The sequence below is a fragment of the Chlorocebus sabaeus genome, chromosome 22, assembly GCF_047675955.1.
Source record: "Chlorocebus sabaeus isolate Y175 chromosome 22, mChlSab1.0.hap1, whole genome shotgun sequence".
Taxonomy (NCBI): Eukaryota; Metazoa; Chordata; class Mammalia; order Primates; family Cercopithecidae; genus Chlorocebus; species Chlorocebus sabaeus.
In genome coordinates this window covers 2949213-2965973 of record NC_132925.1, presented here as the reverse complement: position 1 = coordinate 2965973, position 16761 = coordinate 2949213, and the positions used below count along the sequence as shown (strand labels likewise).

The 16761-nt window shown below is 34.9% G+C and overlaps 1 protein-coding gene across 8 annotated transcripts in view; it reads left to right on the top strand.

The window, feature by feature from the left end:
* Positions 1-16761, top strand: part of ROBO1 (roundabout guidance receptor 1) — a 1151566-nt gene that overhangs the window by 1069047 nt on the left and 65758 nt on the right. For all 8 annotated transcript variants that reach the window (XM_073009653.1, XM_073009651.1, XM_073009652.1 and 5 more), the window contains 5 exons: positions 1796-1967; positions 9052-9257; positions 10757-10838; positions 11021-11189; positions 11274-11440. In XM_073009653.1, coding sequence (XP_072865754.1) covers positions 1796-1967; positions 9052-9257; positions 10757-10838; positions 11021-11189; positions 11274-11440 — 796 coding nt within the window. The remainder of the gene's footprint in view (positions 1-1795; positions 1968-9051; positions 9258-10756; positions 10839-11020; positions 11190-11273; positions 11441-16761) is intronic.

Here is a 16761-nt window from a genome sequence, read left to right as displayed (position 1 = left end):
TAAACAGGAAATCTTAGAAGAGTTTAAAATATCTTTTTGTCTCATCTCTTAATGATTAGCCTTCTTCAGTAAAACAAAAACGTGACTGGGCACAGTGATTCATGCTTGTAATCTCAGCACTTTGGGAGGCTCAGGCAGGAGGATCACTTGATCTCAGGAGTTTGAGACTAGCCTAGGCAATATAGTGAGCCCTCATCTCTACAAAACATTAAAAATAAACAGCTACTGGGGCATGGTGGTGAGTGTTTCTAGTCCCAGCTCCTCTGGAGGCTGGGGCAGGAGGATCACCGGAGTCCCTGAGGTAGAGGCTGCAGTGAGCTGTGATTGCATCACTGCTCTCCAGCCTGGGTGAAAGAGCGAGACACTGTCTCAGAAAATAAGTATACAAAGCAGAACGTTTCCCTCTACTTGCTTCTGATATGTGTAAATAAACAATTCTCATTCACTTTTAACACTTATTCCTGACCTTTTTTTATTTTGGTTAAATCAATCATGGGTATTTGTTTCATGGTCTTGCTTCTAATGTGTTCTTATAAAAAACAGGTCATTTACTGACTGCATTTAATATTTGGTAGGGAATGCTATCAAGTTCACCTTTTCTTCCACTTTGGTAGCCAAATATTGATTTGATTATGGTATATAGGCCCTTATTTGAATTCTAGTAATTGGTAGGTTCTAACACGTTCCATTTGGCCTCAAAGAACTAAATTTGCTGAAATCAAATTATAGACAAGAAAGAATGAAATATTTCAATAGGGCAGGAAGAATTTTAGTGTATTTTAGAAGGAAATCTTTGTAGCAGTAATAGTAAATCCACTGGAACGTCTTCTTAAAGGAGTAGTATTTTGATGATTCATTTAAGTTATTTAAACATTGGATCAAATTTCCAAATAATTTAGGTTTTGTTCAATATTCCAACTCACTTTTTCCTAAAATGTTGTCATTGTACATATATCCATGGAATAGTAGTTAAGCCTTTATAAAATAATGTATATTAAAAGGCACCAAAACTTTCTAAAAGAATTAATTTTGTTGTGGTAGGGAAAATGTTACTATTTTTATTTCACGAAATTCAGTAACATGATCTGTTATTTTATGTGACATACACCCTAACTCTAAGAAGCATGATGTTTTAATTAAATTCAACATAGGAATTTTAGAAAATCCATAACAGGATTTTCTCACCAATTAACAAGAAAAACAAGATATGTGTTAAAAGTTTGGTATAGGTTACTGAACTTTTACAATGGATAGCTAACAGAAATGCTTATTGTGGTGCCAAAATGGTATCGTATCCTTGATTTTAATTTGTCAAAATTTGTTTACATATTAATTCTTGAATATATTAAAGGTTTTAGGATTAATAATCCTAGTAGTTATATATAGGTGAAGCAAGACTTTTGTCTTTGTTTTGCTAAATAGGTCAACATTTTTTACTACAGTGATAGTTAATATTCTTACATATCTAGTATTGCTTAAAAACAGATAGAAACATACATATCAATCTTGAGAGTTACTTAAATTTTCAAATGATCCTGTATGAGGTTAGATTATTAAACATTGTATGTGTATATGTGTACATATGTAGATATTTACGTGCAAGGACGTGTATATATGTGGGCATGTGATGGAAGCATATTTAGCTTATTTTTGCATGTGTATATATAGAGATAAATATGCATATGTGTATGTATACTTTTATATGTATGTTTTTAAATGTAAATGTATAAATGCCAAAATACTGGAACCTAACAACCTATTTTTATTTTCCTCCATCCCAATTTCTGGGTTCTAGAATCTGCTCTTCTCATATCAACCACCACAGTCATCCAGCCGGTTTTCAGTCTCCCAGACTGGTGACCTCACGATTACTAATGTCCAGCGATCTGATGTTGGTTATTACATCTGCCAGACTTTAAATGTTGCTGGAAGCATCATCACAAAGGCATATTTGGAAGTTACAGATGGTAACGTGTACAACATTTTATTTCAAGATGTCCAAGTTTGGCTTAGAATCCAAAGAGGGTGCCCATAGATATATTTATTCCCAGCTTTATACCTTTTTATGGCTTAATTTTAGTGTAAAACCTAAGAGAGTGTTGATACAATAAATTCAAAATTATTCTTATTTTAACCTAAATGTTTGATAAATTCGTAGCATTCAGTCAGATTCATAAAAGCATAGCAATTATCTAAGGAGAAGTTTATACTAAATGGCTGCATATAGGAATATATCTATGTTTTGGAAAACAAAAAATATTTTGTAATATCTTAGTGTAAATTGCCATCTCTTCTCTTTCCTCTATAATTTAGGAGATAAGATGAATTTTTAGATCATAAGTCCAAAATCTAATAGCTCACACTTATAATAATGAACAAGTTTTCTTTAATGTGATTTTATTCTGTCAACTCCCATAAACACGCTCAATTAATGCCAAACTTATTATAAAGACACAGTGCTGAACAAAATCTCCAAACTGTGAGATGGACAGTAGTGATAATTTGAGAAGAAGATGAAAGGAGAAGAAAAAAACACACATAAATATGTTTTATTCTCTCTCTATATATATATAGGAAATATTTCTTCCTGGTCATTCTCTTAATGATGGCTTTAGGGATTAAGTAGTTAATTTTGCTGAAAACCAATTTTTTTATGATTAGTGCTTTTACTGTTCTGTCCTACTTTGAGGCCATGAAAATGTTCTTCTATGTCTTCTTCTAGAAGTTTTATTATTTACACCTTTGAGATGCAAATTTTTGATCTATCTTGGTTAATTTTTGTATATGGTATGAGTTCAAAGTCAAAATTCTTTTCATTTCCCCCATATGAAAACTGATAATTCGGCATAACTTACTGGAAAGACTGTCCTTCCTCCACTGAATTGCAGTGGCGTCTTATCACAATTCCGATAAGCATAGATTTGTAGGCCTATTTCTGGTCTGTTTATTCTATTTTATGCCACCCAAAATGCTAGGATTACAGGTATGAGCCACTATGCCCCGCCCGTATGTTGTTCATTATTGTAGCTTTATACTAAGTCTTAAAAACTGGTAGTAAAAGTCTCCACTTTTCTTTTCTTGTTTTGGGTTCGCTATTGAAGATCATCCACATTTTCTTACAAATTTTAAAATAAACTTGTGAAAATCACATGTACACACCCACTCCCTAAACAAACAAAAAATCTGAATATTTAATTTTGATTTTATTTAAATTGTTGGATAACTTAAGAATTAACATCTTAATCTGAGTCCATTCAGGGAATCAGTATGTATCCTACAAATATCTCTCAATTATTTAGGTCTTTAATTTCTCTCAGCAGTGCTTTGGAGTTTCAAGAGTAAAGGCTTTGCAGATATTTTAAGGTGTTTCATGATTTTGATGCATATATATATTTATATATGTATATACATGCAGTCATATAAAAAATATATACACCGTCACATCAAAAATCATATATATTATCTTTAATATATAGGAATAAAATTATAAGAATATAATTTTATTGTTGAATTGTATGAGGCAAGTGCTTGAATGTACAATTGACCTTTTTGTATTAACCTTGTGTCCAAACTTTGCTAAATTCACTCATTTTTAATAGTTTGTAGGTAGATTATTTTGAAATTTTTATGTACAAAATGTGTCAGCTGCACATAAAAAGTTTTATGTCTTTCTTTCAATATTTATACCTTTAATTTCTTTTACTCGTCCTACATTGCCTCTGACCTCCAATATCGTGAGCAGAATTGGCAATAATGGATACATTTTTCTTGATCCTAACATCAGGGGGAAATAATTTAATATTTTACCACCAGATACAGTGTTGGCTAGGACTTTTGTAGATATCTTTGAATTTCAAGAAGTTCTGGAGGAATTTGTTAAAACATCAGTTTCATTATTTTCTTTTCTAGTGTTCTCAGGATACGTATATATTCCTTAATGGCTTTACCATTCATTATCTGCCCTCACTGCAGGCTCAGTTCTGAATACTGTGTTGCTCGCATGCCCTAATCATTGTGCTTGCCGCGCTTCTCCATCTTAAGCCTTCTGCACGTTGTTTCCACCAACGTGAAACTTCGTTTCCTTCAAGAAGCATTCCCTAACTCTTCAAATTCAGGTTCCATCCTCCAGCCCCTGCAGTATATACATAGATTGCATCCTATACTTTTCTGTGTTGTTTATTTTCCTATGTTCTTCCTAAGACATTAAATTCCATGAAGGCAGGACCTGTGTCTCTCTAGTCCAGTGCTTGCTAGTATCCAACCAAGATCTCTCATGTGGCAAATGCTCAATAGATGTTTTTTTTAATGAGTGGATGAAACCAAGAAAAAAGGAAGAACAACTAGCTTTTGGTTAAGTGAGAATTCAACACTGGGGCTGTCTCTCTCAAAAGCTCAAACTCTTACCCCTGTATATGATACATATTATACATGTACTGGCTCCAATAAGCCAGAATGACATAAAATATTTTTATAATGTCTTAAGTACGTTACAGCCATTAAATAATGATTGTGAAAGCCATATAGTGAATTTGATAATGACTACTATAACCAATATAGAGAGACATTAGAACATAGAATGGCACATACATTAATAATTGCAACTTTGTAAAGCGACTTATATATAGGTATACATTAAAAAAGATTTTAGAAGGCTATGCTAAAGTAGTCTCAAATAGCACCAATTTTTATAATTTAAAGCAAAGGTTTTTATGTGCCGACTGGCATGGCATTATCACAAATTGCTTGTATTTGTGAGACTAGATCATGCGTAGACCTTTTATTAAACTATAAAAAACAAAATCTCTAAATATCTGTGAATTTGGGATTCATCCCTACTAGCCAGTTCAACAGTAAATGTTCTGTTTCACCCTGCAAACTCTGGGGGTTTTAAGGTGATTTTGTGTTTGCTGTTTTCGCACTGTTTTTAAAGTTTTGTTTGCTTTGTTTTGGAGCTCATTGATATTGTGAAAACAACTTAACACTGTGGTCTCATTCTTCATGGGTAAAACTAGAATTATTGCCAGTGCTGGAAATAGCAATATTTATACATTAGCAAGTCCAGAGGATGGCTAGTAGGCAGAGTACTTGGGGATACTATTTGTCTTTAGCTTCTTGACCTTCTTTACTGTTTGCAAACAGAGCAAAGACAAAGCCAGAATAAAACATGAAGCACAGAAGTAGCAGCTGCCTTTAAAATGTTGTGTTGACTGTAGCTGTGGTCTATCTCTGATAGCATTTGACTCAGAAACATACAAATTCATGTCTTCTATTTAACTGAACATCTTTCTTCTCTTTATTATAATATTAGAGCGTGAGAAAACAAAGTTAATGATTACTACATAATGTATAAAATTTAAAGTCATTTGTGTTCATCTCACAAAATTCATAGATACATAGTGCATAGAGTGTTATATTTTATTTAGAAAAGTGATTTGCCAGTTAATACTTGATTTGGACAAGTCACTTGGACTTCTAGAGTTTCAGTTCCCTGATTTCTAAAATGGAATAATAATATTTTATAGCCAAATTTATACATTTCCAAGATACGACGTTTGTACTTTGTAAGTGGATGAAAATTACGTTATTTATCTGTGATGTATATTGGCATATAAATGTGACTTTTTGTACATGAACTAATCAATGTGTGTATATTATTTTCTTTTTCACTTAAAAGTATTTCATAAATATATTTATATATATTAACATAGACTTCATGATCATTACTTTGAGGTGACAAATTACTACAATCTGATTATATACCCTTATTTTGGAGGGGTTTTGAAGTCTTTCATTAAATGTGGGGAAAAGATAACCCAACTTTTATAAACTTGTATACCCCTGCTGTAAAATAGAGATATAATATATATATAAATTATATATTGTATATAACTTATGTATTATATAATATATTTTATTTTATGTATTTTATAATATATTTTAAATATATTCTTAATATATTTTATTTTATATATTTTATAATATATAAATATTGCAGCAGGTTTACACCACCTGTTGTACCTGTTACACTGCTTATACCATCACTACCTCCACCACTATTATTTTTATACTGACAATAATGAGCTACCGTGACTAATAACAAGTTATAGGATAAGCTTACATAGGGCCAGGCACTATACTAGAAACTTTTCACACATGAACAATTTCAGATCTAACCATATTTTACCAGTGAGGAATTTGAGGCAGTGAATGTGAAGATGTGTACCCAAATTACAATGATAAGTAGCAGAACTAACATGTTTGCATCTCCGAAAAGGTAGCTACTTACCATATGGGGCTATTTAAATTTGAATTTAAATTACTTAAAATGAAATAAAATTGCATATCCAGTTCCCCAGTTACTCTAGCTACTTGGAGCTATTGGCTAATATATTGGAGAGAGTAGATATGGAACATTTCCGTTGTATGGCACTAACATTTGCTGACTCCAAAGTCATTGCATTTAATCCTTTGTTAAACATTGCTGATTCTTAAACACTTCCTATTTTACTTCTGGATAATTCAATCTAGTAATTCTAGTAGAAGATCCTAGACCTGAATATGAGGTTTGTCTCATTCTAAATTAAGGTTTGACTCATAAATGCAGTACATTCTTTGGTGTCTGTAAGTGTAAACATTTTATGAGTATTTTATTCTACTTCATGACATCAAAAACTTTAGTTTCTCTACCTGAAAACATCAAATTGCTTTAATGTACTGCAAACATTTTCCTTTTTTTTTTTTTTTTTTTTTTTTTTTTGAGACAGGGTCTCACTCTGTCACCCAGGCTGGAGTGCAGTGGCCTGATCAAAGCCCACCACTGCAGTTTAAACCTCCTGGGCTCGGGTGATCCTCCCACCTCAGTCTCTCAAGTTGCTGGGACCACAGGGGCACGCCACCGTGGCTGGCTAATTTCTTCTGTGTGTGGAGATGGGGTTTTGCCAGGTTACCCTGACTGGTTTTGAACTCCTAGGCTTAAGCAATCCACCTTCCTTGGCCACCCCAAGTGCTGGATTACAGGCGTGAGCCCCAGTGCCTGGACAAATCTTTCATCTCTGATTTACATAATAGTTTGTTGTTGTTGTTGTTTTACCAAAGAGGACACTAGCGATACTACAGTACATATATATGTGTAGCCTTTTGCAGTTAGCCAAGCACTCCCTTATCTGTTCCATGTAAATACACATAACAATGCCCTTCCTGAGCTATTTAGAAAAACATATTATGATGCTTAGTTTGTGGATTTCAAACAATACAAAACTGAGGCTTAGAGAATTTAAGGAACTTGCCCAAAGACATATGGCAGATGCTAGAGCTGATCCTTTTCTTGTATTGCTTTATTTTTGTTAAGTATGCATTGTATTATAAATTAGATGGAAACAATGACATCAATAACTGGGTTGGGATGGAGTGGGGAGGTGTGGATGACACTAAATAAAATACAAATATCAAAGAACCGTAAGGGTAAAGAACATTGAGTATATTCCCAGATATTGGATTGTTTCTAAATATGATAAGACTATCAAATTTAAGCCATCCTTCTATTAGACTTAATTATAATCAGTTATAAAGAATACTCCTGCCAAGTTTCAAACTCTAGCCTTCTAATTCACCCCTTGGTATTGCAAACTTCACCCTAGTAACCAAGACATAGAAGAGAATTGAAAGATTAGAGTGGAAATGCACTCCATTGCTTTCCTGTTTATCTTTTCTTTTCTTTTTCTTTAGTTTGCATGCACAAAACTAATATTTATTGCATGACAAATGAGGAACAAATTAAAGTGTGACTCCAGCTTGTGGAAATCTTTGGTGCATAAAACTTCGAACATGACAGATCCAGCTTTGAAAATTATTGCCTCCAAAATTCAGTTACTCTGACAACCAGTTTTCTTTAACCAGTCAACTTAGAATCTTTCTTTGTACATTCGTGTCTTTTAAAAATTTTTCATTAACATCCAGAATTTTCAAGTTGATTAATTAAAGAAAATTTCTGAAATTTAGTTTTTAAGTCATTTAAGAAAAAAAAAAACAAAAAAAAAAAACACTGTAGAGTTTCATATAAATTGCCTAAATCAGGGGATGGGAACGCCTCTTCAGTGTAGGATTTATTCTAGTTCCAACACAGTTGTTCTGTGTTTTCCCCTAAAAAGGACTTCATGCCAGATAAAGTTTTTAGATTTTAGACTTTTTTCATGTAATCATAGGGATAATTGTATTTACACATAATAAAATTGCCTCTCGTTATTTTCCGTAGTACGTTATAACTGTTATCTAAGGTAACGGAGTTAGCTGAGGCACGTTCCCAATCCTATTAAACCCAATAGAGCAGCACAGTATTTGCCAAGTTAGAACATCATTTTGACTTGTCTTTTTGGATCAGCCAACCAACAATGTATTTGGGCAATTTTCCAATTTGTTTGAATTCATTACAATTGGGTAATTTTCTCCCATGTATATTGTAATAGAAAGAATTAAAGGATAAAAAGGCACAGGGAACTCAATCATACTGATTTATGAAATTATGAAAATCCAATGCACTTTTTTGGATCCAAAATTGTTAAACATGCTGGTATGGTACCATGTTTCTTTTTTTCTGTTGTATGAAACAGTTATGAAATGTCAGTTTGGCTTTGCTTCATTCGTTACAATTTCTCTCATATGTTTCCTTGAGAGGAATGGTTTTTTGTTGTTGTTGTTGTTATGTTGTGTTTTTTCGTATTTTTAAGTTTAAAAAGTACAGTATTCCATTATCATGACTCTGTATCTACTTTACCATCCACAGTCCTAATTCCAGAGTTCTTTAAATAGGCCTCTTGACAGTGCAGCCAGCTCAGTGAGTGGTTGGTCATTCGAACGTAGCACATTGTATCTCCTTTTAATATTCTGAATCAGTGCATCCTATAAATGCATTTTGAATAATGCATGTCTCCCACTTTAATTACTTGTTTAATTATCTTTAGTTTGTTTCAAAGCCTAGAGCAACTGCTGTTGCTTGGATGATTAGAAAATTGCTTCCAGTTGCAGAAATCTATTTCCTGTTGTTTCTTCTGGCAGTGATTGCAGATCGGCCTCCCCCGGTTATTCGACAAGGTCCCGTGAATCAGACTGTAGCTGTGGATGGCACTTTAGTCCTCAGCTGTGTGGCCACAGGCAGTCCAGTGCCCACAATTCTGTGGAGAAAGGATGGAGTCCTCGTTTCAACCCAAGACTCTCGAATCAAACAGTTGGAGAATGGAGTGCTGCAGATCCGATATGCTAAGGTACCTTGGAATGGCCCCTGGGGTTTCTTGTTTTGTTTCACTTTGTTTCTGCCTCCAACAATTTCAAACTTTGCAGTTAATGAAATGTTAAATGAAGAGTAGTAATATATTTTTAATTTGATGTTTTATTTTTTTCAGATATTTCGTTGTATATGTTTGAGATGATTTAACTCATAATTTAGTCCATGGCAGGTAATTTAAGGTTATATGGAGGAGAAGAAAAAAAAAGGATTTCTGAGAACCTACTGAGGAAACTAGATGAGGGTTTGTGAGAGAATAAATGTCTTCAAAGTAGTGGTATGATGTAGTCCTTCCATAAGGCATCTTTTAAGATATTTACCTGTATCATTTTATGTGCAATATACTTTGATAGTTGTCCTATTGTGTTTGTTTCATCATTTTGCAATGGCAGAACTATATATGCAAACAAAAGCCATAAAGCAATGTACACACCGAGTGTACAATGCAAATCAGAATGCTAAATGATGGAAAGCCCACAGGTTTGTAGGAACCGTTTAAGGATTTACTTTCACAGGGCATCACATCCCATGCCTGCTCTTTCAGGACTTTGTTTGGATTTTTCTTCCTTTTTTAGGTCAAGATCAGACCAGCTCCTGAGGCGTATGAAAGAATGGTCCTGACAGCAATAAACATAACTTTCTGTTGCTTGATTTCCTAGTGTGGGTGGTTCCTTCGGAGTACGGGATCAGCATCACAGTTCACTTTAAGTGCCACAGCAGTTATGTTGTGCTACTTTGTGACTTGGTTATTGCAATTGCCAGAGCAAGATAACAACATTCTTTCTTTATCAAATGTTACTTGAAGACAGTTATTAGCTTGAGCAGAAGTAGATGGGTTTATTCTGCTGCTGCTGATTTCAGAGTTGAACATGTGACCTGTTTGCTCTCTGTCAGTCAGTTTTTAAAGGGGAACAAGAGTGTTCATTCTAGCTCGAGTCTGGCTTTGTACTTCTTAAACTGCCTTAAGTTCCAGGTTTGAAAACCCGGGAAAGTCAGTCTTTTAAGAAAAAATTCTGTGATTCCCATCCTTTTTCTGTTGATCTCATATATCCATGTAGGTATAACTGATCAAATATAAAGGCAAGAATAGTCATTGGTTAAGCTTTATCAGCCTTATTATGTGACTTACTAAACATAAAGATATATTTTAGCAATAAATATTAATGCTTTGAATTTGAAGAGTTGTATACCTTACCTTAGGAATTATTGTCCCTGAGACTGATGATAATATATGCTAATGAAATTAAGTATTTCTTATTCTACCATTAGAACAATCATATAAAATCTCTTTTTTTCTATATTGATGTAATATTTTCCCTCACATTCAATAAAAATATATTCAATTAAGGGGAAGTTTCTGGTTAGTGAATTTTAATGCAGTTATCCATATTCATGGATCATATACAAACCTGTAATTGCGTTTTCAGCCCAGTGACTTCTTGATTTTTCCAAATATTTATTTTTTGTCTGCCTTCTCAGCTGGGTGATACTGGTCGGTACACCTGCATTGCATCAACCCCCAGTGGTGAAGCAACATGGAGTGCCTACATTGAAGTCCAAGGTAAATTAAATGGTATATTTCCCTTAAAGTAATGCTTAAAATGCAGTTATTTACTTACTGGGATATTAATGAAGTAAATGTCCTGTTCCCTGAGTAGGTGTATGAATATGTTATCTGCATTTATATGCTTACCTGTGTATGTGTAAACATCTTTTATTTTGGCCTTTTTTCCCACCTTTTAGAATTTGGAGTTCCAGTTCAGCCTCCAAGACCCACTGACCCCAATTTAATCCCTAGTTCCCCATCAAAACCCGAAGTTACAGATGTCAGCAGAAATACAGTAACATTATCATGGCAACCAAATCTGAATTCAGGAGCAACTCCAACATCTTATATTATAGAAGCCTTCAGGTAGAGTGAAGGAGATGCTTCCTAGTTGTTCTTTTTTGATTCGCCATTAAATACGCATGTTCTAACCTGTGTGTCTGTCCTTAGCCATGCATCTGGTAGCAGCTGGCAGACCGTAGCAGAGAATGTGAAAACAGAAACATTTGCCATTAAAGGACTCAAACCTAATGCAATTTACCTTTTCCTTGTGAGGGCAGCTAATGCATATGGAATTAGTGATCCAAGTCAAATATCAGATCCAGTGAAAACACAAGGTAAATATTGATTTACTTAACCCTGTGACACCTACTTATCCTTAGATGTTGTAATTGCACAAATGACTTGTGTTACGTGCTACAATTGTACATTTACAGTCTGTTGTTCAGGTTGCCCAAGTTGCTTAATTAATTTTTTAATATGCAAACACAGTGTCTACAAACTTTATTATTTTCTGCACTAAGCATACAAACATAAGATGGATTAACAAAGAGAACTGTTTCTCATAAAATTACAAATATACCAAGACAAAAGTATGATGTGAGGAGATGGAAAGTACAATGATGGTAACCAGAGACTGGGAAGGGTAGTAGGGTGGCTGTGGGGAGAGGGGATGGTTAATGGGTACAAAAAGAAATAGTTAGATAGAATGAATAAGATCTAGTATTAGATAGCAATAGGGTGACTATAGTCAGCAATAATTTACTGAACACTTTTAAATAACTAAAGTATAATTGGAATGTTTGTAACACAAAAAAAGGATAAATGATTGAGGTGATGGATAGCCCATTTACCCTGATGTGATTATTATGCATTATATGCCTATATCAAAATTTCTCATGTACCCATAAATATATACACCTGTTAGGACCCATAAATTTAAAAATACGTGAATATTTGTGTATTCCATTCAATTTCCTGAATTTTAAATATAGTAACATATAGGTGTACAATCTTAATCGTATTATAATTGTATTTAAAATTAACTGAATTTTATTTATATATAAGTTCAGTACTTATAACCTTCTGGATGAATTTTTAGATTACAATCCTAATCAGATATACTCTCTTGAGATCACATGAATGTAGGAGATATCTGGAAACTTGTTATTAATTCCTCTGTCCAGTTAAACTCCAACAAGCATGGAGAAAATACTTTAGGTCTTTATTTTGTTTGGCCTGTCTTTATTGTCAGTTATATATGAGCCATGATATAAGAAACTTTTAAATGAAAAACACCTACGTTTTGGTCAAAGTTGGGTTCGCAAAACAGATAAAAGAAAAACGGACATGTTTAAAGCTACTTCTAGAACATTTAAAACTGGAAATTTTGTTCCTTCGGACCAAATTTTGGGTATTCTGCATTTTATCTTTTGTGAACAGAAATTACTTTTAGCTTTTAACAGACGGATTATTTTCATCTCTCCACACTCTTGCTCATCCTATTATTTTAGTGCTCTAATAGGAGTAAAATTAATATACTGGAAAAAAAGATGAATTTGAATCATCCTTGATGTTTTATTTTTGGAAAAAAAAACACATGTCATTGTAAATAAAATGTGCTTGTTTTTATATTACTAAAGAAAGGTAATTTTAGAGGGGAATGATTCGAAGTATAAAATTATTTTCTCAACATACAGAGGGATAGTGTTTCTATCTTAAGGAAACAAAGGAAAAAAGAAAAAAAATAGACTTGATTATTTTAATAGAAACAAGTTATACACGAGATGACTGAGACTTAAACTCCTTTGTTGTTGGTTTGGGAGAGCGCTCTGCCAGCCATGTTGCTTTTTTGTTACCTCAAGTATGTACATAAACAGTCTTTTTGGAAGCACTTCTTGTTTCAGAATTTGCAGAAAAAGCACACTAAGTTGTAGAGCATGCCCACGTGTGTCTCTTGTGTGAATGTAACACACCCATAGCTCATATTTGCTATTATGAATCACCTCTCCAGGAGCCTTAAGGCAGTCTGAGGTTTTTGATATTAGATACACATTTGTAAAGAATGTAGACCCAATGACAGCTGTAAAATGAATTTAAACGTTTGTCCCCAGTACAGTGGTCTCCAGCCAGTAGACTGTAACTGGAAGTTTTTGGCGACTGCAGCTTAACTCTGTTTTGTCCTGTACTCACATGCGTGATTCCGTAATATGCAGCCTCATTTGTGAGTGAGGAGTGAGTTAGCATTCTGTCTGAACATTCATTTAGTCTTTTTCACATTGCTGTCAATTTGCCTTTGTATATGCATAGATAGTGGAACAATGTGTATAGTCTGTTCTCACGCTGCTAATAAAGAACTGCCCCGAGACTGGACAATTTATAAAGTTAAGAGGTTTAATTGACTCGCAGTTCAGCATGGCTGGGGAAAAAAATCATGGCAGAAGGGGAAAGTGACACGTCCCGCTTCACATGGTGGCAGGAAGAAGTGCCGAGCAAAAGTGAGCAGAGCCCCTTATAAAACCATCAGATCTCATGAGAACTCACTCACTATCACGAGAACAGCAGCATAGCGGTAACTACTCCATGATTTAATTACCTCCTACCGAGTCCCTCCCGTGACACATGGGGATTATGAGAACTACAGTTCAAGATGAGATTTGGGTGGGGACACAGCCAAGCCATAGCAATCCAAGTATAATGCATCCTGGTCAACTGGAAGACTGGAAACGTAGAGAAACAGGCATACAATTGTGAAATCAAAGACTTTTTAAAATTTCAGCTCCTCAGTCTACTAGCTGCGTGGCCTTGAGCAAGTTAGTCAGCCCTTGTGAGTTTCCTCACGTTTCAAATGGGGCCGCACAAACCCATTCCGCAGGATTGGACAAGGAATAAATTAACTAATCAATATATAAGTACATAAGATGCAGATTTGTGTTTTATTTTCCATAAAATCTGTTATTGGACTTGTATGTCTTTTAGTGTCAGGACTAAAAGGAAGTTCATAAAATTTGAGGGTATCATAAAACTGAGAAAGACAGCTAGTATGCCAAATGAGAGAATCAGAATTAAATATGGCTCAACAGATTGGACTGATGGGAGAGTGCTCGCTATTAAAGTTAATAGAGCAAATTAAAAAGTCGGGTACTTGAACTTGGGTTTAAAAAATTAGCTGTAAAAGGATAGACTAAAGACAGCAGGCTCACGGGAGGTATATGCGTGCATGTCAGGGCTCTCAGAATGGTCCAACTTTAAATTAAACACCCGTCTGAACCCACTGAGGGATGTAGTTGCCAAGAGAGCAAATGTAGTCTTAGCTGGCACTAGAATTATGCCTGGATCAAGTAATTTTTCTCTTTTTACTTAGAACTATTCAGTTTATGAACGGAGTAATGTGTTTGTTCTGGACACTACGTTTTCAGATGGACTTTTAAGAGGAGGACAATAAGGATAGTCAATGAGGCCGTATGAAAGGCTGAAAATCACATCATATGAAAAGACATTCAAGGATCTGGGCATGGTTAGGCCAGAAAATAATAACATCAGAGCAGACATGACATCTTTTCCTTAACATTTTGAGAAACTGCCATATGGAAGAGTCATGCTTTTTCTAGCTTGAGGCAACAGCAAAGGGCCCATGAGAAGAAGTAAAATTGAGGCACGTATCTTACCTATTCTTGGACCTCATTTGAGGCTGTAAGCACAGGATTACAACCATAATAAGAACCTGGGGAATAACCTGCAAAAAAATTTCACTGGAGGGAACAGAATGCATACACAGTAAGGAGAAAAATGAGGGGTGAGGAAATTCAAGAAGGACTTGTTGGAAAGTGATTCATAAAGGAGCAGGCATAATTTCTCTAACCATTTCTGGAATATGGTTGCAAAAGAATCTTCCCCAAGTGTAGATACATATGAATGAGCTGGGGTCAAAAGCGAAAGGTGCGCAGATACAGGGCACAGGCTCCCTGTACAGGAATCAGGTAGACCTATGTCATGGGTGAAGTTAGAGCCTTGTTATGTGGTGATCAACGTGTGCTTTCCCAAAGACAAGATTTGATGATGCAAGGAAGATGGGATGAGCACCTGGCAGGTGGGGGTGGTGGTCATCATCGCTGAGATGTGGCTGTTGTTATCGTTGTTCGCTGCTATGATTCTTCACCCACGTGTCCTGTCTGTGCATCATTCTTGAGCCCTAGTTTTAAGAGAATATGTACAGATACACAGAACATATATATCATACCTAAGGTGGTACCAGTTATTATCAGTGAGTGGGGCCTGGATAATCTCCCCTCGGAGGTTGTGTATGTGAAGTTTTAACATTGGGGGAAACAGTTGGCTGGAGCAGTTAGGTTTTCCTTAAGTCAGTTGTGAATATTGGGAAAGACCTTTTACATTGTCATACATTTCTTTCAGGAGGTAGAACAAAAACAGAGGATCAATTTGTAAACTTCTCAAAATTATTTTATTAGGCGTCACTTTCCCTTTTTCTCTCCGATGTGAACGTTTCTATTATGATGTTATAGACTCCTGTTGCTGTCATGGGTACTAGGTGGGAGAATCTAGCAATTTCCATGAAGGAACTGACTGGTGGGTTTATCTAATATCAGAGGAATTCGGGATTGGGATGCAGACCATGGCAGTTACAGATAAAATGGTTATTTCTGTATTTGAGGAGACTTTCTGAAAGGGAGATGATTTTGTGAGGATGGGAGCTGACGTATGAGGGAGATATTTCGAAGCTGACATAATGTGTGTGTTTTCCACATGTGAATACATTTTAATTGAACCTATGTTTATTAAGCAACACCTATGTATATGGCACTATGCCATGTACCATGGGTCCACAATCCCTGCTCTCAGGAAAAGCACTTTTTATGTCTTATTACAAGACAGCTTTTACCACAGCCCTCAGGATTAGCTGCCTTTGATATCACCATTTGAAGCACAAGGAAACTGGAGAATAATGAGGTTAAGAAATTGTTCCAATGTTATGTGGTTTTTAAGTTGCTGAGGTGGTGTGCAAACTCAAGTCTGTTTTATTCCAAGTATTTCAGTCTTATCTTAGAAATGGATGGCAGTTTAAGTCATAGGAGCAAATGAGACCAGTGGATAAGGAAGAGATGGAAAGCTGATGGTCAAGTGTTTACTACATAGAGGCTGTGATAATAGTTATCCTGAGGGCAGATCCTAGCCAAAAATATTGGTAAAGTAAAATGAAGTACAGAATTATCCCAGTTCTTTTTTTTTTTTTTTTTTGTCTTGCTTATTTATCAGCTTAATTTCTAGGTTAAGTATAAAAACAACCAAACAATATGTCAGAGTGTTTGATGTCCATCTTGATGTCATTTCTTCCACTTGCCTAGCTTCCCTGGACTTCATCTGAGATACTTAGCAGTCTCATTCTTAGTATTCCTGCTTTTGCTTTCTACCCAAGATCAATTCTTTGAAGGTATTTAATGATTCAGTAAACTAAAATTCTCATTTTAATTTTTTTTATATAATGTAGAATAATCTGGAATGTAGGTGCCCAAATGCAATACTTTGAGAAAGAGAATTCTGAAGTCCAAAAAACATTTTCTTCACTTCTTCCCATGTATTCCCTGTTACTGTTATAAACAAAGCAAAACACCTGTTTAGAAAACCGCTCCAGAAATGGGCA